Source organism: Microtus oregoni, unplaced genomic scaffold (genome assembly GCF_018167655.1).
Source record: "Microtus oregoni isolate MIOR12 unplaced genomic scaffold, Mior012 000002F_ref0000024, whole genome shotgun sequence".
NCBI classification, from domain to species: domain Eukaryota; kingdom Metazoa; phylum Chordata; class Mammalia; order Rodentia; family Cricetidae; genus Microtus; species Microtus oregoni.
In genome coordinates, this window is record NW_024543061.1 from 83,470,309 (window position 1) to 83,491,982 (window position 21,674).

General features: G+C 42.1%; 1 protein-coding gene across 6 annotated transcripts in view; it reads right to left on the reverse strand.

The window, feature by feature from the left end:
- Sox5 (SRY-box transcription factor 5) overlaps nucleotides 1-21,674 on the reverse strand; it is a 380,838-nt gene that overhangs the window by 52,904 nt on the left and 306,260 nt on the right. For 4 of the 6 annotated variants that reach the window (XM_041638635.1, XM_041638620.1, XM_041638628.1 and 1 more), the window contains one exon: nucleotides 19,610-19,756. The exons of the other annotated variants lie outside the window; for them this stretch is intronic. In XM_041638635.1, the coding sequence (XP_041494569.1) occupies nucleotides 19,610-19,756 (147 nt within the window). The remainder of the gene's footprint in view (nucleotides 1-19,609; nucleotides 19,757-21,674) is intronic. 6 annotated transcript variants of the gene reach the window in all.

Here is a 21,674-nt window from a genome sequence, read left to right on the forward strand (position 1 = left end):
ATTGCTGTTGCCCCCCATACATTCATCAGAAGCAATTATTTTCCAACTTTGACTAACAATGTGTTTTCTCTTCCTTTTATAACCGGCATATTAGAAAATAGATAAAAACATAAATCTGTGTTCTTTTGACCGATTTCTCTCTTCTCCAAAGGAAATTAGGAGAATTTTCTAATTCAATTTCATCACAGAGAAAGCTGGTTTCCGAGAAGTAAATCGATAAAGCCGTGTTATGTAACTATTTGGGGAAGTATTTTGAGGTTATAAAGCCTGTGTTTAATGGGTTTTATATATAAAATACTCATAACCCTTTACATCTGTTTGAATCATTATAGACTGTTTAGCTTAGCTGCTGATTTGCAGCTCCTAGGCACTCTAGCTCCTCACTGCCAAAATGAAGCGGCCTCCCAGTACTTCAGGTGAATCTGGTACCACTGTGGGGATGGCGGTCTCTAGAGCCTTGGCCCTTTTCCCTACAGATGTTATAAGCTGCAAAGCCCCTTCCTGTGCCATTATTCACTTCCGTTAGACCGGTTATCATCAGCCCACTTCCCACACGGAGCCTCTGATCTTAAAGCTCATAAGTGTCTACACCCAGGAAGCGAGCCTTCCCAAAGGAAAGGTGTGCTAATCAGTCTTTGGAAAACAGTAACAGCAGCAAAGACAATGTTACATCCCATGTGGAAGAGAACACAATCTCAATTTGTGCAACATGGGTATAGACCCTTGTAAGATGCTTAATTAGTTATGAAATATTCACAGTTGGTTACAATTCCAAATACATTTAATACCTAAAGTTTATATAGAAATACTTTGAAAACATAGAAGTTCCAAATACATTATTTTATGGGCTTCCTTTTTAATATTTAGTTTATTTTTTTTTAGTTTATTATGTGTATGTTTCTCTCTCTCTCTTTCTCCATGGTGTGTGTCTGCGTGTGTGTGTGTGTGTGTGTGTGTGTGTGTGTATGTGTGTGTGTGTGTGTGTGTGCATTCACACGTTACTGTGGCAATGTCAATAGAGGGCACCATGTTGCATGGAGGTGAAGTTGCAGAATCTTATGGACCACCCAGTGTGTGTGCTGGGAGCCAAACTTGGGTCCTCTGCAAAAAATTCACTGAGCCAAATCTCCAGGCACACAGGTATTATTATTACTATCATTATTACTGTACCAAGTTTTATTTCTACATAAAACGTGTCCTTTTACACTAATCTGAATCCTCTGGGGTTATTAGTACACGAGCAACCGTTCAAGGACCTGGAGGGTAGTTCAGACCTTTAAGCCCCTACAGGCTAAACCAAAGGTTGTATGGGTCCATTCCAGGCTGGGATCTAACAAGGAGGGTTCAGGACACACTCAGGTCATTTGATAGTGACTTAGTACTGATGAGTGCCGACCCCTCATCATATCGACAACCTCAACAGGGTCATTCTGTCATCCTCCTCCTCCATGGCAGTGACAGGAGAAGCCACTTATTATTAAAGAATTCCAAGAAGTGCCAGTTGCTTACGCAGAATGCCAGTTAAGGGCAGCTTTTATTACTTACTCTGGAGACAAATATTGCTTCTCAAGCTACTGAAGCTACTGAAGCTGAGATCTGAATACCGAGAATTGGTTTGTAATGATTGTGGCTTTGTAACACTGTTCTCAGAGAATAACGATTCTCAAGTGTCTTGCTTAAGCATGTCATGGGACATGAGACATGGCAAGACTGATTTATCAGATATTCAGTTAAGAAATAGTCAGTTAAAATAATTCATGTGTGGTGAAACTTAGCTGTAATGCCTCATATTTAATTTTTCATAGCACATACTATTAAGATAATAATATATTTCCTAATCAGAAAAGCATAAAAGATTTTATATAGCAGCCACAATGACATCATTACAGAAGTGTGTGTGTGTGTGTGTGTGTGTGTGTGTGTGTGTGTGTGTGTTATATGCCTGTATATGCACATGGGTGTGCTCACCACTCTTGCGGGTAGCTGCTGGGGCCAGAGTTGGACAATGAGGTGTGTTTAGTAATCATTTCTCTATCTTACTTTTGAGATGAGGTCTCTCACTGACTTGGAGTTCATCCGTTTCAGGATGCTGTCTGTCTAGCAGACCCCAGGGTCCTCCCAGGACTGGAGTTACGCTCATGTGGAAAGGATCTGAACACTGGCCCTCATGCGGATACCCACAGCTGACTTTCACTCACTGACCAATCTTCCAGCCTCAGAAAAGTTTTTCCTGTTTTCATTCTACTTAGATCAAATCCAGGAAAAATAATGAGTGATCTGTCTTTGAATCTTATGTTATTTTAAACAGTGTTCTTATCTACCAGCTTATTACGTAAGATGAACCTGTCCCATTGGGCCCTACAGAATAAGATGTAATATACACACACACACACATCAACCTTCTCTTACAGAAGTATATGGAATATTACAGAGTATATGTTATATGCATATATACTATAAAGTTGTATCTGTGTAAAATTGTATTAAAATTATATTAAATATGTAACAATCTATGTTATACACAATAAATTATATTCACTGAAGTAGATTACATAATGCTAGATATATTCATAAGTATCATAGGTATGTATATCTTTAAATGGATGGCTTTTATTGTTATCTTAAAGGACCATGTCTCATACTGATGTGGGAGTGATTTCTTATTAATAAACAAACTGCCTAGACCCATTTGATAGGCCAACCCTCAGGTAGGCGGAGAAAACAGAACAGAATGCTGGGAGAAAGAAGCTGAATCAATGAGTCGCCATGATTCTCCCACTCCAGACAGCCGCAGGTTAAGATCTTCACTGGTAAGCCACCTCGTGGAGCTACACAGATTATTAGAAATGGGTTAGATCGATATGTAAGAGCTAGCCAATAAGAAACTGGAACTAATGGGCCAGACAGTGTTTAAAAAAATACAGTTTCCATGTAATTATTTAGGGTAAAGCTAGTCGTGTGGGTGACCGGGTGCCGGGGACGCAGCCCACCGCTCCTATTACAACATCATACAAGAGCAGAGAGAGCCTCAAAGATTAAAAAACAGGAAAACAAACTGATAAAATTTTATCTTATCCTGCACTTTAAACAATGTAACCAAACTGTGTAAATCCCATAATAAGCCCATTCACCTGGTTATTCTTCATGGGGTGTGCACTCATTTAAATATGTATTTGTGGTAAGTCAATGAAGCTAATGTATAAAACAGAAAGCCAGCAAATTAATGTGAATTTGATTAAAATCCTGATTGGGTTATTCTTCCCGGCAGCATGTAGTCTATGCTATCCTCAGGTTCACAGTGCAGCCAAGGATGGTCCTGAATTTCTAATCCCTCCAGACTCGACCTCAGAGTGCTGGGGCAACACGCATAGAACCCTGTGCCCTTTATAAGGTGCTGGGGTCAACCCCAGGGCATCCTGCATGTCATGCAGACGGTCTATGTACTGGGAGACAACGCCAAGTCTCTCCATCAAGTTTTAATTGTATGATCTCCCTGACCTCAAGACATTTCCCCAAGACCAATTTCAGAATCAGAATGAAGGGCAAAGGGCGCCAAAGCATGAGTGCTCCCTTCATGTAACAATAAGGGCTTGTGAATCGGGCACACATACTCTGCAACATACACTCCCTGTGCCCTGACCACAGGGATCCATCTCTAAATCCAGAGTACCAAATGTAGACTAGAAAGATAAATTTCTGAAAAATCCTACCTCTTGATTCCTTGATCTTTCTTGGGACAGAATATTTCTCCAGAGTTCAAGAATACGGATTTATTTTTTTTCTGGACAAACCACATTTTGCAGCTGCTATCTTGAAATACTCCTGCAGTGACCCAAGCTACGGGGCTCACATCACTTGCTACATTTGTTACAAAGAGGCAGTGCAGTGAGGACAGGTGAGCATAGTGCTTCATGGGACTGTAAAAGTCTACTCTCAAAGGACTTAGCATCACAGGATGGGAACGTTTTGCAAGAGCTGAGTTGCTGTTGAAAGCCTCAGCCACACGTGATGGGGTAATTCAGTTTTTATAGAAGTGGTGTTTGGGGTAGCTATTCCACAGGTGTCAGGGGAGAAGTGGAAGGAAGAAGACAGAATCACTCTACAGAGGAGGAATGGGGAAAATGAGCAAAATAAAAGAACGTGGTGCCTGAGAAAGAGACACACTTGGAACATGGAAGACGTGGTAAGGTAGGGAACTGAGGAGGGATTCTGGTTCCTAGAATGCCACAGGAAGGCACAAAGGCACCTCTTTTGCACATCCTATTGGTGTGGGAGTCCCCTCTGTGTGCTGGTATCACCATTAATGGGTAAAGAAACTGCTTTGGAGGGCAGAACTTAGCTAGGCAGAGAAAACTAAGCTGAATGCTGCAAGAAAGAAGGGCGGAATCATAGAGAAGCCATGGAGCTGCCACTGGAGACAGATGTGCTGAAACTTTGCTGGTAGCCCCGACCTTATGGTGAAGGACAGATTAAGGGAGATGGTTTAATTTAATATATAAGAGTTAGCTAATAAGAAGCTAGAGCCAAGGAGTGATTTAAATAATATAGTTTCGGTGTGATTATTTTGGTTCTGGGCAGCTGGGACAAACAAGCTGCCCTTCTCCAACATTCTATCTTTATGTTTTTATTCCTAAATTTAGTCACAGAGTTTTACCAAAGTATTACTGCCAATCATACTTTACTCTTCTCAATCCAGACAAGGCAACACCTTCTCTGCAGGCTGCTGTGTTGTCCTCTCCAATTCAAAATGTTTCCTCTTCCACAAGTCCCTTCTCTGTCGTCCTGTTTTTCAAAGCTTTTTCCTTTACGTCCATGCTGTTATAACTGTGTTTTCACTGTGAGTTTTTGTGTGTTTCCCCACTGTATTGTACAAAGACTTGGTTATTACTCTTTCTTTTATCCTGCTTGCTATCCAGCATATCATAGCATATCACCTGAAAACTGTGCTTGAAGCTACATCTATGAAAAACACTTCATCACACTGTTTTTGAAAACTATATAAACCAGGGAAAAAGCATATTGCTTCTTTCAAACAAGCTCCAAAGTATCCTGCTTGGAACAGATTGACCGTGTTTATTTCAAATGAGGCATTCCATGCCTCCTTTCCCACTAGGGCACTGGTTCTTAACCTCCCTATGCTGTGACCCTTTAATTCGGGTCCTCAAGGCATAGTAACCCTCAACCATAAAATCACTTCATTGTTACTTCATAACTATAATTTTGCTACTGTTACAAATTGTGATATAATATTTAATATGCAGGATATCTGATACGCGACCCTTGTGAAAGGATCGTTTGACTCCAGAGGGGCCGCGACCCACAAGTTGAGAAACACTGTTTTAGACACTTTTTTAAAACAAATCTTGCTTTATTAACTGTGTGCCTTAAGCAGATCTTTGGTTATGAACTGAGACTCAGCAACATTCCGAAAGCATATTTTTATAACATATTTTGATAATTCCCTATTATAATCAAATTCTCAATGGCCTCAATCTCTAGAAAACAATATGATAACACAAAGGCCTGAAAGTTCACATTTGAATAGCCAAGAGCCACGTTGCTGATTTAGAAAAAAATCCCTGTATTGACAAGTTCTCTTAAATCGGGTTGTACTAATAGATACTGCTTTTCAAAGACTGCTATGGTAAAACCTCAAATCAAACACAGTGGTAGCTAATGGTTCGTTTCTTGTTATTTCTGGATTGCTTTAACACAAACATTTACTCCAGTCAATGTTTACTGAGCGCGTCAAGGGCCAGTCACTTAAATGGATGTGGCTCTGCTTCCTCTTTACAGGTTAGGTCTCTGTCTACTCACTTGGTTTTTTAATTTAGATTTTACTTTAATTTTACTTGTATGGGTGTTTTACCTGCAAGAATATCTGTGTACCATGTGTGTGCACCGTGCCTGTAGAGGTCAGAAGAAGGTACAGGATCTCCGGACAGAGTTACAGATGGTTGAGAGCTGCCATGTGGGCACTGGGAATTGAACCCAGGTCTAGTGGAGGAACAGCCAGTGCTCTTAAACACTGAGCCCTCTCTCCTGCCTTCCCTAAGGTCTCTCTTCATTGATGTGATTCCAAGTACTTAACTTATTCTCCTGCATGTAACAGATCAGAATTCTAGTTTGGTGCAAATTTTTGAATTCTGATGGAAAACAACATGATTACTCAGCTGTTTCCTCAAAGCTGCATCGGAACCCTCATTTTTTAGGTAAGTGGTAGCATGTTCCATAGGAAAATTGACTCTAAAACATTCCACTGTTTGACCCAGAATTCTTGTCTTGCCCTGTATACACACAGGGCTGACCTCAGTACCCAGCTCCTGCTGACTTAAAATGAAACTTTGATCCTCCAACGGCTTCCAGAGCAAAGCACAGAAAACACAAATCTGCACCCGTTTATGGACACCCCTGTCGCTGTCACCAAGCTTTCTAAAGCGCATGGCCCAACAGCGTTTCTGCTCCTGTTATTTCAGTGCTGCTGGAAATAAGATACAAGAGAAACTTTATTTTTGCAACATTTCATCCATTCTTTCTCTGCCCCCAATTTCTTTTTCCCCTATTTATAAAATATCCACAAAGCCATCAAAACTGTACAGCATCAAAGCTCAAATTATAAAATAGAAATTATAAAATAGACTAGGTAGAAAATTTGGTCCCTTGGTTCTTGTGAAGGTGGTTTAAATGCAGGTCTCCAGTGGAAGTGTTCAAGAAATACACTTTACAATATACTGGGTATCAGAACTGCCATCCACAGAATTTGTGGTTTTTATGACAACATGATACTATCAAATATGCTTGCAAGTAGCAAATAATTTGAAGGATGGTAAGTTTGTATCTAGTTAAGTGTTCCAAATTTTTCTTGTTATTTTGATAGTATATAACTTGAAAAATTAATTTTTATATTGTTGTCTGGATAGAGACAGAAACATCTCATCTTATCTCCAGGAAAACAAAGTTGTAAGAACACTGCTTCAGCTGCTGGGTGCAGAACTGGGAGAGTAACTGTTGAGGGTGAAGGAAATTGTACCTTTATCTCCTATGGCTCACGAAGGAGGTGCTGTAAGTCCAATAAGGTCCAATTAGATTACATGCAAGAAAGGCACATTCTTGCCTGTCCATCTCAGGTATGTGATACCAGCTCAGCAAACCCTTGACTAACTGGACATTTAGAAACACTCCTTTTGCATAGGCATGTTACTTTCCAAACTGAAGACTGGGCTCTCAGCAGTTTCAGTGCTACAAGCCGGGCAGAACAAACTTCTTAAAGAATAGATACAGGGCTCAAATTTCAGTGAGTTAAACTTTTACTCAGGATAAACAAAATATTAAATAGATAATTAGAGGAAGAATTTAAGCATTGTTTTTCACTTCTGAATCCTAGAGGTATTATCTAGGTCACATAGTGTTGTGTGCCCAGGTCTCAGAATTTTGAAACCCTCGAGGATGGGCTTCAACCTGTCAAACTCCTCAGACCACGCTGAGGAAACTCCACACTCACAGTTACTGGGGACATTTTTCATCCACACCTGATGCTAATCAAGCCATAAATTTTCTGATCTGTACACACACACACACACGAATAACTGTGTCCTTCCATTTGTAATAGCAATAATAAAGATGGCATATAGTGGTCCAGAACTTCATTGTTGGGAGTTTTCAGGCTCTAGATTGTCTATTAAGATATTCTCTGTTTCTATGATGAGGCCCTGCATGTCACTTGGTGGGGGGCGGTTGGGAGGGTCTCTGTGAGTTTAAGGCTAGCCAAGTCCGCAGAGAGTGTTCCAGGTTAGGCAGGGACACACAGTGAGACTCTGTCTCTTCAAATGAACTTTGTATAATTAATGTCACCTCCGCATTGTAGGTTCAGGAGTGAACAGGAAAACAAGTATAGCTGAAAAGAATTCACATTGTGGAATATAATATGATAGAGCAGACATGGCTGTATCTTCATATGTAAAATATCAGTGAGATAAAATAAATACTGAGGACATCTGAAAGTGTTTCAATAAGTCATATTAATTTCTGACCACAAAGTTCCTCTCTTTGTAGATATTTTATACAACCTTTATAGAAGATTTTTTGCTAAGTATGTGTGTGGTTGAAGATTCATTTACTTTTATTTGTCTGAGAGTGCCTGCATGTGTCTGTATACCATGTGTGTGCAGTTCCTAAAGAGGCAGGAGCCCTGGAACTGCAGTTACAGATGGTTATGGGCCACCACATGGGTGCTGGGAATCAAACCTGGGTCCTCAACTAGAGCAGTTGAGTGCCCTTAACTGTTGAGCTATTTCAGTAGCCGTGTGTGTATGTGTGTCCATGTATGTACATGTGTGTGCATGTGTCTGTATATGTGTGTATGCATGTGCATGTGTGTAACTGAGTGGCATTGCATACTGCATGGCTTCGTGACACATTTATAACTGAGGGAAAGGAGAAGGGAGGTGAGGCCACAACTCAGGACTCACAAAGAGAATTCTGAAAGAAAAATGTTCTCCTACAGTAGTAGAGTCAGTTTAGGAGACTTCAAGCGCATCATAATGACAAAAAATGAACTATTATTCATAAAATCTTTTCTGGCCCAGTAATTTAAGGGAGAAGCAAAGTTTTCACTAACTACTATTTTTAAGTTCTCATTTCCATTACTTTTAATCATGTGACTCTGATGTGTGCACGGGTATGTATGTATGTGTGTGTATGCATGTGCCGCAGAAGCCAAAATAGGGTCTTAGAGCTCCAGCCCTGGAGTTTCAGGTGACTGTAAGCCACAAAGGTGGGCCCTGGGAACCAGCATATGGTCCTATGTAAGAATAGTGTGTACTCTCAACTGCTAAGACGTATCTTCAGCCAACCAATGATCTTTGAAGGGATAGCTAAAGGTCTGTTTATGTCATGGGTGTTATCAAAGTTATACTAAGGTTATCAAGTTTTATATAAATGAAAACCATATATATATATATATATATATCATCATTCAAATGCCATATATAATGTCATCAACATACATACTATATATGTTGATGTATGTTCTTATCTATATCTATCTATCATCTATCTACAGCAGCAGCATCTTCTATCTATTATCTATCTATCGATTGATCTATCAATCTATCGTTCTATCGATCTATCTATCTATCTGAAATAGGCATGCTCAGAAAGCGGATTTTGACTTTGTATGTGAATCAGTTCAGGTCCTCTGCAAGAGCAGTGCATGCCCTTGACTGCTGAGTCATCTCTCATGCAAGAGTATTCCTAAACTCTAGTAAGTACGGGTTTACAGCAATTACAGTGATTCCATTGCTGGACATCGAATCCGGGGTCTTGCCTTGCATTCCTAACTAGTTAAGCACCCATTCAGTGAGCCCCATCCCCAAGCTTGCTGTTTAGACTGGGTCTCAGCCTGTAGCTGAGCTGGCCTTGAACTTTCGATTTTTCTGCTTCAAGGAGGTGCTGGTACTACAAGAATTTCATCATGGTACCTCACCCCTGAGCAACAAAAAGTTTGGTTTTGTCTTTGTTTGTTTGTTTATATTGACTGTGAAGAATCAATACTATATTCATGCTAGTATCAAACTGGTACTACTAAAGAACACCTTACACTTTGCTTCATAGAGGTGGTTATAAAACCATCAATTGCATTTTTAATAGGAAATATTAGCAACAACAGTCTTGGTAAAGTAAGTCAATCCTAAAAAATAAAACAGGAACTATTACAGGCTGGACAAAAACCTGCCCCTGTCTGTAAACTCATGCAATGACCTCTCTGTATCCCTGGTCGCCTTGGCGCTATGGGCCTGCGCTGTGGAGATCAACTGTACTGCGCATCTTCAGCTCCTAGGATTCCAATGGATGAGGATGTGACAATCAATGCATATTTGTCAAATCAAATTGCCTTGTCCCTCCAGTGACAATGGATGTCAGTAGTGCTCACATTCTAGAGTGTTCCTAAGGATGACTTGGAGAGATGATTCAAATATTAATTCATTGGCCTGGGAGCTTAAAATGTACAAAAAAAAGTTTTGCCTTGGGCACAAAGTTTTCTGTGACTGCCCTAAGAAAGGCGAACAGTATCTACATAATTATTGCAGTTTGCTGAGAACTGTGACAGAGGCTCAGGGAACATCTGGGAGAGGAGTAAGACGGACAGCAAGAGCCAGAGGACTGTGATATCTGCTGTGATATCTGCCGTGATATCTGCTGTGATACCTGCTGTGATATCTGCTGTGATATCTGCCGTGATATCTATCTGCTGTGATATCTGCTGTGATATCTGCCGTGATATCTGCTGTGATATCTGCCGTGATATCTGCCGTGATATCTGCTATGATATCTGCTGTGATATCTGCAGTGATATCTGCCGTGATATCTGCCGTGATATCTGCTGTGATATCTGCAGTGATATCTGCCGTGATATCTGCTGTGATATCTGCAGTGATATCTGCCGTGATATCTATCTGCTGTGACATCTGCTGTGATATCTGCAGTGATATCTGCCGTGATATCTATCTGCTGTGACATCTGCTGTGATATCTGCTGTGATATCTATCTGCTGTGACATCTGCTGTGACATCTGCCGTGATATCTGCCGTGATATCTGCTGTGACATCTGCCGTGATATCTGCTGTGACATCTGCTGTGACATCTGCTGTGACATCTGCTGTGATATCTGCTGTGATATCTATCTGCTGTGATATCTATCTGCTGTGATATCTGCTGTGACATCTGCCGTGATATCTGCCGTGACATCTGCCGTGATATCTGCCGTGATATCTATCTGCTGTGATATCTGCCGTGATATCTGCTGGACTTCCAGACACGACAGGGGAGCTGCACCCACCCGTGAAACCTCAACCATGTGGCTGCCTGAACCAGATCTGCACTGCTACAACACCATTGAGGATGGGGCACCCCTACTGTGAAAGGGGAAAGCCTTGCAAGACCCTGCCCCAGGAGAAGAGTGACAGGAAACCATGGCCCCTGATAGGTTATCCAATCCCAAGTGTCAGCCCTTGACACAGTACATAGGAGCAACATTAAATGCCCTCAGTGGGCTCTACACATACTTGTACACGTGTATATGTTTTTTTGTGAATATATATTCAGTGTGTGTACTGATAAGTAGTATTCAAGATTTTGAAAGGGTGTGGGGGATTATAGGATGGACTGAGAAAGGGACAAAGAGTGTTGGGAACAATATAAATACACAAATATACTGCGAATGTATGAAATTCCCAAAACAATTGACGAAGGAAGTATGCCCAGAATATCATTTCGTCCTCCACTGCCAAGTTCTTCCTCCTCCTAGTGCCAGTCAGATAAGTGACTCCCTCTACCAAGCTTCTCAAGAGTCTCCTCCTGTCCCCACTCACTCCTCCTGACCATTGTTTTTCTTTGATACAAGAAGCTTCTGACTTAATGGCTTATATTCTGCTTTCCCCCACCAAACTGCCATATCTTAAGAGAATAGGGGGCTTTATTGGCAGCTGTGGTGCTATTGCCTGGAGTCAAGTGTGTCGACCGTAGCCAACCACGGATTCACTAAGACTCCATGGGCAGCTGATGCGAGCGCGCACTCGGGAGGAGATGCGTGAAAAAAACAGAGGTGAGGAACAACCAACTCCACATGGTCTTGTCAGGACTCCCAACTGAGACGTCAGGATAACTAGATAGCTTGTTTGCTTAATGTGAGCGAGGACTTTTCTTGCTTGCTTGATCCAGCTTGATCCAGTTTGGATTGGACTTCCATGTCACTTGTGAATGACCATGCCGTCTCTTACACAGCAGAAAAGATAAAATCCCAGAAAGCTGGCTGGGCTTGCTGACAAAAGGACCTCGTGGTGATGGAAGGTTGCTCTGAATTAGGCAGTTCTGCTGGACGGGGTAGTGGGTCGCTGTCATCCCAGGAGTCCAGGCAGAAGTGTAAAGGCCTCGTGCCTGGGTGAGTGTGTACTGGACCAGACGTCTTCTCTCCCTCCTTTCATTGGGTCTTCCTGAGCAGAATGTCACATTTCCTAACAAAGCCTTCTGGATGGCTCAGTTCTGCCGCTGTCTGCCTTACACTTAGGGAGTTCTGTTTCTGTGGTTTGGACTCTCGCGTCTCCCTCTATTTAATGACCATATTAATTTATTTTCATTCTGTTATGTGACATTTGAAAGCATTAGTAGTAATCTTTGTTCTGCCAAGAGGAAAGTCAGAAATCTAACAAACGCATAAACATGTATACTCTTTTCCAGTAACTTAAACAATATTAGTTGGCTGCCAACTTAGGACATGTGTGTGAGAGAGGCCACCGAAACGTTTCTGTTCTGTGAAAAGGGATGTCTAAGCAGCAGGTACACAGACTGGTAAAGAGATCAACGCTGAAGATTCAGAACTTCTTTCTCTAGCGCAACGGTGGTCGCCTGCACTGTCTGAACAGGATGGAAAGGGGTCGATTGCCAGCGCCTAAGGAAGGCCTCATCAACTGTGGGGGATGTGGAACCATTTCAGCTGTCTGCACGTATGTTTTCAGAAGTGGAGACCAGGCGTGAGTCCCCCAGAGGAAGGACCGACGAGCATGCCCTGCGCACTGTCTCCAGCAGGAAAGACCGGACATCTCTGCTGTGCTGTTCTGTCTGCCTCCTCCTCTACACTCCTCCGTCTGCCCTTCCCTGACTGATGCAGGTATCACCGCCCCACCCTGCCTGCATTCCCTGGCTTTGAACCTGCTGCTTTTCTGTCGAGACTCTCCTCTGGATAGAGCCAGATCGGCAGGACCACCGTCATTGACCAAATACTGCTGAGTGGACTTCTCTCATTCTCAACTGCCTTTCTTTCCTGTGGTTTGTGTTATTAAAGAGATTTGACGTGCCTTGCCATGCTGTGTTCGAGACTCAAAGGATTCTAAACAAAATCAGAATACCAGCAGAGCCCAGGTTAAGGGATGCAAAGGGCATTGCATCAGCCGCCCCGGCTGGTTTCCCTTTACAGTTAAAGCGCAGGTTGTAAGGAGTCTGTCTTTGCGTTATAATTCGTGTTGTTTTCCCACCACGAACATGGCTACTGTCCCTTTTCTTGGTCTTGAGAATATATTGCCGGGTGACCTGTTTGGACATTTATGGCCCTGGAGCTGAGAATGCCTACGGTTAAGCACTGAGCTGCGGGAAGATTCCCTCTGATTGAACACAGATGGAAAGGGAGGGGCAGGACTCCTCCCAGGGGTTAAATGCTAACATTTCATTTAACATGTTCCAGTTCAGTAGCAAGGGACCGCAAAAAGAAAACGGCTTTATTTAAAATCACAGGGTGATGATGTTTTATCTATCATAAATCTGTCCCTCCCAGGAAGTGCTAATAATAAGGGCCACAGTGACAGCTCAGCTCTATGGGGTAACTGAGATGAACGCACCAGGCAAGCGTGATGCATCTGACACTCAAGGAACAATGCAGTCGCATACGCTGGAATAGAGTGAAGGTGGGGAGTGCAACCGCTTTCCTGCAGAATACGCGCTTCTCTCAGGGCAGGGTCCCGAGGGACTCTGGTATTTAACCAGCTTCCCAGAGAGTGGGTGAAACTGCTGCCCAGCCCCAATGCTGCATAAGTCAGCTGGGGCTGAACTACTCCTCTGCTCTGAAGTCAAAGGAGAGATTGGACGTTCAAAAGTCCCAGGCCCCACAATTCGAAGGTGGTGCCATGGCGTTGTTTGACCCTGGTGTGCAGTGATTAGTTACAGCCCCTCATCTCTTTACTGACTCCCTGATCCAGCAGCCCAAGGCCAATGCTGGCCCCGATGGTGAGTTTGGATGATATGGTTCTGATATACGGATGGACCTGGAAATCAGGAGGAGAGTTTAAGCAGAACAGCACGTTCTTGGAAACACTCCGAAGGCCTCTACGTATTCCAAGAAATACTTGCAGAACCCTTACTCCTCAGCCATTCCCACGGCTGTATGAGGCATGAAAGCCAGTCAAGGCCGGGGGCATTACACCGAGCGGTGGGCTTTGAATGTGTCGCCCTGGGAAGACTCCTGTGGTGGCCTTTGCTCTTCCCAGTCCTCCTCAAACTCATGAAATCTCCCGAGGTTGTGAGCTGTACATTTAAAGGATCCTCATGTCCTATCAGTAAAAACTAGTAAGCTTTAGTAAGAAGAAAGAAAACAGGTTGAGCTTCACAGTCTATGCTTGTGACCCCTGCACTTGGAAGGTGCTGGCGGGAGGAACAGGAGTTCGAGGCTTGTCTGGGCCACAAAGCAAGTTTGAGTCCAGCCTGTGTTACTTGAGACCCTGTTTGTTTCAAAAACCAAAACCCACAAAAAAACAAAACTAAAACTAAACAAGCAAGCAAGTAAACAAACAAAAACCTAGCATGTACACACACACACACATTCACACACAAACAAAAACAAATAAATAGAGTAACAGCATCAAATAGTACTCAATGTGACAGCTTATGGTACTGCTGGTCAGACTTGATTAGGACCAGATACTGTCAGTTCACGTTCATATTTTCCTTTCTCTCCCACTTGGAATTATAAATACCTGTCTCGAGTCACTAAAAATGCTGTCATTTTCCAAATGTATCATAACCGGTCTTCAATCAAGATGTCACCCTCTCAGCTGAGCACTAAATCATCTTGGGAATATGTATATCAGGCTTATGAGTGCTGTACAAACTCATCCCTGAAGATCAGTATATGGGGAGCGTTTACTTCGTAGCCTCCAAGTGTGTGATTGGCAACATTAATAGGATGGTGTCTGATACAAGCTAGTGGCAGTGCAGATACAACCCCCCCCCCACACACACACAGCCACCAAGTAGAAAAAGATGACTTCATTTCTGTGAGAGTGGATCAGATATCCATGAAGCTCTTGCTTCGGCAACTGAAGCGGTATTTACAAGGATATTGTCGCAGCAAGGATCCGATTGTATCTGGTCAGCTGGCCGGGCCGCTCTGGCTTTGTCAGACAAGCGTTTCTTTCCCTTGTCGTGACTTCCAGGTGCTACTGCTGAGCAAATGGGGCATCCCTGCCAGAAAAGGATTTGAAAAGAACAACAGCAACAGCAACAAAAATCCTGATTTGGACAATCTGTGTGTTCTTGCCATCCATAAAGGCTTGTCTGTGGGGAGTGGGGCGGCTGGAGGAGGATCACAGTAAGGTTAAAAGAAAAGCACCCAGGAATTCTCTGTTGTTGTCGGCTTTTAAAGCTAACTGGTTTTGGTGGCCGCTGGAGATACACACCTTTCCGTCAAATACAGAGAGATCTCGATAATAGCATGTACAAGTTGTCCCTCAAATTTCCCCAAGAGGTGACTACTTTTACAAAAAAGTAAATCACTTAAAATCTAAAGTTTAGACAGTTAGCCCAACCAATAAAGAGAAGGATTCTTCTGTGGAGAGCCTGGCGGGGATCTCAGAAGACGCTACTGGTTATCCAGAAAGGGATTTAAATTAACAATGTGTGCTACTAACAAATGAAACGCTGAACACATCCTATATCAGTTGCTTGGTGGCAGAGTCTAGACCGGAAACAAATTTAAACATTTGTTAAGGCATGCAAGCATATTTGCAGCAAGATTCAAATTCCAGCATCATGCAACAGTATGCTAAGCATTCCTTTGTACTGGAAGGCAGAATCTCTAGTACAGAAGTTGGAGATTTCATAGTTTTACTCCTTGTTATTCGCCAACATTTAGCCATAGAGTTGCACGTAAGCTCGGAGAACATTGGTGAGGAGCTCAATAAATCTATTTGCCTTTATTGGTTCATGGAGGAGACGGTTATCAAGTGGGAACTGCAGGAAAGAATTCAACACCTAGGGAAAAGGTAAGAGTCCAAGCTTTTAAAAAGACCCAAAGTGCTGTGGACATGTTGGAACTTGCCCATGGTTTTAATTCACCATTATACTCTGATAGTAGATGAGGCACTGAATACACACATACACACACACACCCACACACACACACACACACACACACACACACACACACACAATGTTACTAATTAAGCCAAGACTTTGAAACATTGTGCTCACACACACATTAACTAGTTAAGCCAAGACTTTACAACACTGTACATACACACAGATGCACACACATGTGCGCACACGCACAGAGACATGCGCGCACACACACACAGACACACAGCATGTTACTAATTAGACTTTACAACATTAGCCAGCAATACCACTTCAGGCATTGATGAGGACATTCCCTAAGCAGTGACATCAAGGACAGGAACGCCAGTGCTCTCAAAGGCAGACTTGGAATAGACCAAACTTCATGTAGAATTTTCTCTGTTACAAAATGCAGTTCTTGCATGCAGCTTTCAGACATGCACTGTGAGTCCTCTAAAGCTTTCTTTATCATTTAATATTATAAACAATTATGTTCCTAGGCAGCAGTTCAAAGCTCAGTGTAGCACTTGTACAACACCCCAGGCAGGTCAGGTGACCTTTCTCCAATCCTGCTCTCTCTGGTGCTGAGGACAGACAAAGTGATACGTCTGTCATACGCCATTACCATTAGAAGAGAATCTTGTTCTTTTATTACAACTGAACTCCGCCAGATCTCTCAGCAGGAATGCTAAGTGAAATCAATGTCTTGGATTTCCAGGCTGAGCTCGGAGGTCGCAGCCTCTCTATCATTTCTCAGCATTATCCTTTCTCTCGCGCGCACACACTCCCTGAGCCTCCAACTGGCACACAGCAGATTGAAAACAGCATGAATCAGAGGACTCATGCTGTACAATTTTACAGTCTTTTGGAGCCCCTCCTTTTGATCCCCCCTTCCCTGTTTTTTTTTCTTTTTGCAAATTGCAAATAAGTTTTGCTGGTGTCCTCTGGAGTTGGGAGTCAGAGGCAATGGTCCATCCAGGAGGAGGGTAGCTGGTGTAACTCAGAATGCACCCTTCACTTTTGACAGCTGTCCATAGGAGCATTGTTCATCGGTCACCCCTTAAATTGGACATGCGACTCCACTGCTCCAAAGAGTAAATATACTTGTAATGCAAGCCATCAATTCCCTTTAGGCCAAGCAGGTATGCACAAAGCCCGTATACTATCATGTGAGAGGAAGACAGGCAAAGAAACTGGCACCAACGAAAAACACAAACACACAGAAAACATCCCCAAGACACTGGTAGCTGATTGTCTTAAAACAAATATGCTAATAAATGATGCTCATGAATAAATTAGCTCTGTGGAGTCACAATATCCATCAAGCAATGTGCAAATATCATTTCTAAGCTAGAAGAGAACTAGTGGGTTCTGTTTCTGTATTACTAGTGGCAATTTTGAGAGCTACATTCAAATAATGTGACTTGGTGTCACGGCTCTTCTTAACTCCCTGTATTTTTTTGTGAACTATATCAACACCGTCATATTTTGGAATTCTTTCTGACAACAAAAGTAGTGACAGGCAGCATGCTAGAGGACACTGGGCAAGGGACACACATTTTTATTAAATTGTTGCTCCTGGAAGAGCTCGGTTAAATCTTTTATATGTGCTCTAAGTGTGGGTGTGAAGAGGAGCACCCTCAAAGCTTTATGTGATAGATAAGTCATGAAGGCTTTTAAAAAGTAATTACACTTCAAAGATAAACTATAGCATATATGTTTATTTCCTGTGACTTGTGGTAACTGAAAGACACTCTTATGCTTTCACTCTTGTGAACTGAATAGAGGTATAAAAAACTAAGATCTAGAAGAATTTTAACCCTGCTGAAACCACTGTTCTCTTTGGTGTTGAATCCATAGGGTTTCATGAGTACATAAAACTGCTTGGCTTGCTCAGTCCTTTCCCATTCACAACAAAGAAGACTTCAATGGCCTTGACATTTGCCATTGTTACCTATGGGAACACCCTGGTAGCGAACGCCAGCCAGCCTGCTGATGGATGGACAGATGGATGAATGGCTGGGGACTGAGCAGAGGCAAAGATGGAAGAGGCTGCCTGGCATTTAACGCTTCTTTATTATTTGTATTAAGTGAAAGGGTTGAGAAGATACTAATGATAAAGGGTTCATCCAGAAGTAAGGAGAAATCCATAATCATATAAAACAGAATCCAACAGTCTACAGTCCTGAGAGCAGGACTCTAAGGGAAAGCACTGTCGTGGATAGTAATATGACGGGCAGCACACAGCAAGGGGAAGAAGCAGAGTCTGTGTGTAGCAAGGGCTCCATTGCTGTGTCTTTGTTTTGCTTAAAATGTCTCTGTAACTCTAACCCTTTAAAACAGTTAGCACGGGAGCCATCAGAATAGCAGCACTTTAGAAATCACCCTTGGTAACTGTTATAACTGCCTCAGAGCTTCGACATCTCCTGTGTGTCCAGATGATAAAGAGGAACAAGTCAAGCCCTAAACATTAAGCAAGGAGTGTGTGAGGTCCTCCAAACAGCAGTTGCGACCTGAACGTGGCATATGTCCCCACCCTGCGGTGCGGCAGTGTGTAGGGTTTTCCCCAGCCACGGTCGTAGCTCCACTGTCAGGTTAAGCTCATGCACAAATGTGTTCTCTTTCATAGTTGACCCAGTGGTCCCTTTTCCAGGCTCCTCTATGGAGTTCTACAGCAACTAAGCTGATGCTCTGAGCGCCCCTCCCATTCAGGATGAGCCTTCCTTGTTTACTTCATTCCCACACTCTGTGCTTGCTCCACCTGGACTCCCCTAAGATATTCTCATGCCTCCTTCATAGAATGGAAGACAAAAGCATGTTTCTAGACAATTAAGAAAGATGTTTGGTGGAAAAATTATTAGCGGTGTCAATTTTCTGGTTTGTATTTTGTAATAAAGTTAAATATTTGCAGTTGTTTTTGTGAATAACCCCAGAAACCATCACTCTTTGGCTAGTCACACTCACGTCATAGAAAGCTTAATGTGTTCACACAACAGCACACACGTAAAGTCTGCACATACAAAGACTTTTCCCCCTAGGCTCTCTGCTCTTTTCTAAGAGGCATTCATCTTGAATTCCCCCAGCCTTCCCCCGTGTTCTAAGGAAATGTCTCCAGAGCTCTAAAGCCAGAACCGTGTTTAAATAGTCTCCCAACACTATTATTATCTTCATGTCTTTACATGATAATCTTGGTGGATGGGTGACATATCTAAAATTACAGCTATGCCATTCCCATACTGCATTATAACAGTTATTGATAGTTTTTAAGAAACACTCCATATGTCTCAATTCTCCTCATACTTAAGTTTCTATTTCAGCTGTTTATCCCTTGGCAAACGTTTGCATTTCTTGCCGAAGCCGCTCTCTCTTCCTAATAAATTCTAATGTACTTTTATACATATAAGGCTTTGTGGACTTTATTATTGATTAGTCTTTAGATTATAAAGGACAGCTATTGGATTGCTTATAGATATCTGCTTTTAAGGCTATAAACTCACTGGTTCAAAGATGCACACTTCAGATTCTCATAACTATCAATACGTTTGTGGAGTGAATAAGCCAATTATTAGAAATGTAAATTTACACATACAACTGTTGCTTTTTCTAAAAGTCTTACCTCCGTGAACACCCTGAGTTTAGCCCAGTGACTGGAATCTATGAGACCTTCAGCAAACACCACTGAGTGAACAGGAGAAGCCCAAGGAAAGAGAGATGAGCTTGTTGAAGAGGGTACCTTGCTTTTGGGTGGTGGACTGTTTGTGCTCTTGTCTGTGTGAATGCTGGTAGGAGACACGGCAGCACCAAGGTTGCCCTGGGGTAGGCCTAGGAGCTTCCCTCCTGGAGAAACCTGCATTGCGGCTAGCTGGGCAGCATAGAACTGCTACAGAAGAAAAGACAGAGAGAGACTGTCAGTCATAACGCAAACACCCTTCAGAAGCACACAGTCGGGTGCACCATGCTTCCTATGTCTCTTTCTGGTTACACCCAAAATACTGAATGAAAATCTGTAACCGTTCTACAACTTAACTTGTCGGGAGAGCAATGGCAGACAACAGGACCCTTTTGGCAATAGCAGGCTCAGGGGCACAGGACAGAAGTAGCCATTACACTCACGCCTTACGGCTGACCGGGAAGGCAAGCATTTGGTAGTAATTGGCCAAGGCCTGTTCACCCTTAAATTCTTCAGCGGGTGTGACTAAGAAACTAGCTTCACTATAGAGTAACTCTCATAGCTATGTTGGTTCGCTCTTTGACTTACTGAACTGGGCATTTGGAACTATTTTTTTTTCTTCTGAGAATTAACTGTGTGCAATTTGGGAAACATATTGATAAGGAAGGCAGGAGAGGATTCTGGGGGATGATATGTGGTCATTCTACCTACAGTGTTAAAAATTAACAGGATACCTCTAGTTAATTCGCTTCATGATCTAAACAGATATATCTCAAAAGAACAAAAACAAACAAAAAACTCTATGGAGCACACACTAATTCTTATTAACAACAAAGAAAAGCTGCTCCAACAAATAAAGAGTTTAAAAGGACATTTCACTTTTATAAGGATATCTTAGGATGCAGTATACAACCTCAAGAAACACTTTACATTCAAACATGGACATCAAACACAGACACAAACTTCAGACTTGTAGTATTCCTTAAGAAATTTGACAGTTTGGATTAGAAAGTCTTGATAGTATGCATGTGTCCTACATGTCCCAGCGTCCTATTTCGTGCATAGAGCCGCTTCTATGCAATCCACTGCGTCTGCAATGAACATAATAGGGATGGGGGCCACCAGAGAGAAAGACCACACTATAGTTCTCCCGGAAGAACATTTTCAAAAATGGTTCCTGGAACACGACACATTCTGCTAAGTAGGATCCCACTGTAAATGGCATGCTGTAAGCCAACTGCAGCATTCCAAAAAGATACACATGCATCACCTGCAGTTCTGCATCCTATGACCCAAATGCCAGCAGAAAAGTTGCCTTGGTGACAGAGGCTACAGCTTATTTACGTGTGAAGTAAGATGCACGGAGAGAAACCAGGGACTTCCATATTTCGATCATCAGTACTGATCGCCCATCACAATTTTATGTTGGAATAATAATAACATTTCTGATTTCAACCACTGAAAAAGATTCCATCCCTATGTCTTAGGTTACAAAAAAAGAGTAAAATAATAATTTTCTTTGTAGCTAAAGACTTGAGAGTTTATGGTTATTTCTTTGAATTCATAATTGATATATTCCTCCTGATGGTGATGAAAACTTGTCCGTTATTTCCTAGGATTTGAAAAGTTGATTTTTTTTCTGCCATCATTTTGAGCTGTTTATGAGGTTATTTATAGTGTAACTGTGTCCTCAGGACACAGCTTAGTAAATTACACGCATGCCTAGTAGAATACACAGACCCGTGAATTTGAAAAACACCCACATTTTCAGTCTAGTCACAGAACAATGCTAGAGTCTGTAACTTTGTGTAGCTTTGCTTGTGTCCTTGAAAAGAATTACATCACTTGTCACTACTAGAGAGGTATGTCTTCAGAAAACACATTTCTGGCTTCAGTATGCAATAAAAATGAGATTTTACCAATTAATATAAGTGACATGGGACACCTAGACATCTGTATGTAAACACCAAAATGTTTTAAAAACCTCGGTGATTTAAAATTTAGTATTGACACTTAAAGGATTTATCACTATACTTTTTAATCTATCATCTATCATCTATCTATCTATCTATCTATCATGCTATGGTGTTAGACATTTAAACAACTTGATTAATTATTCCTAAGGTGA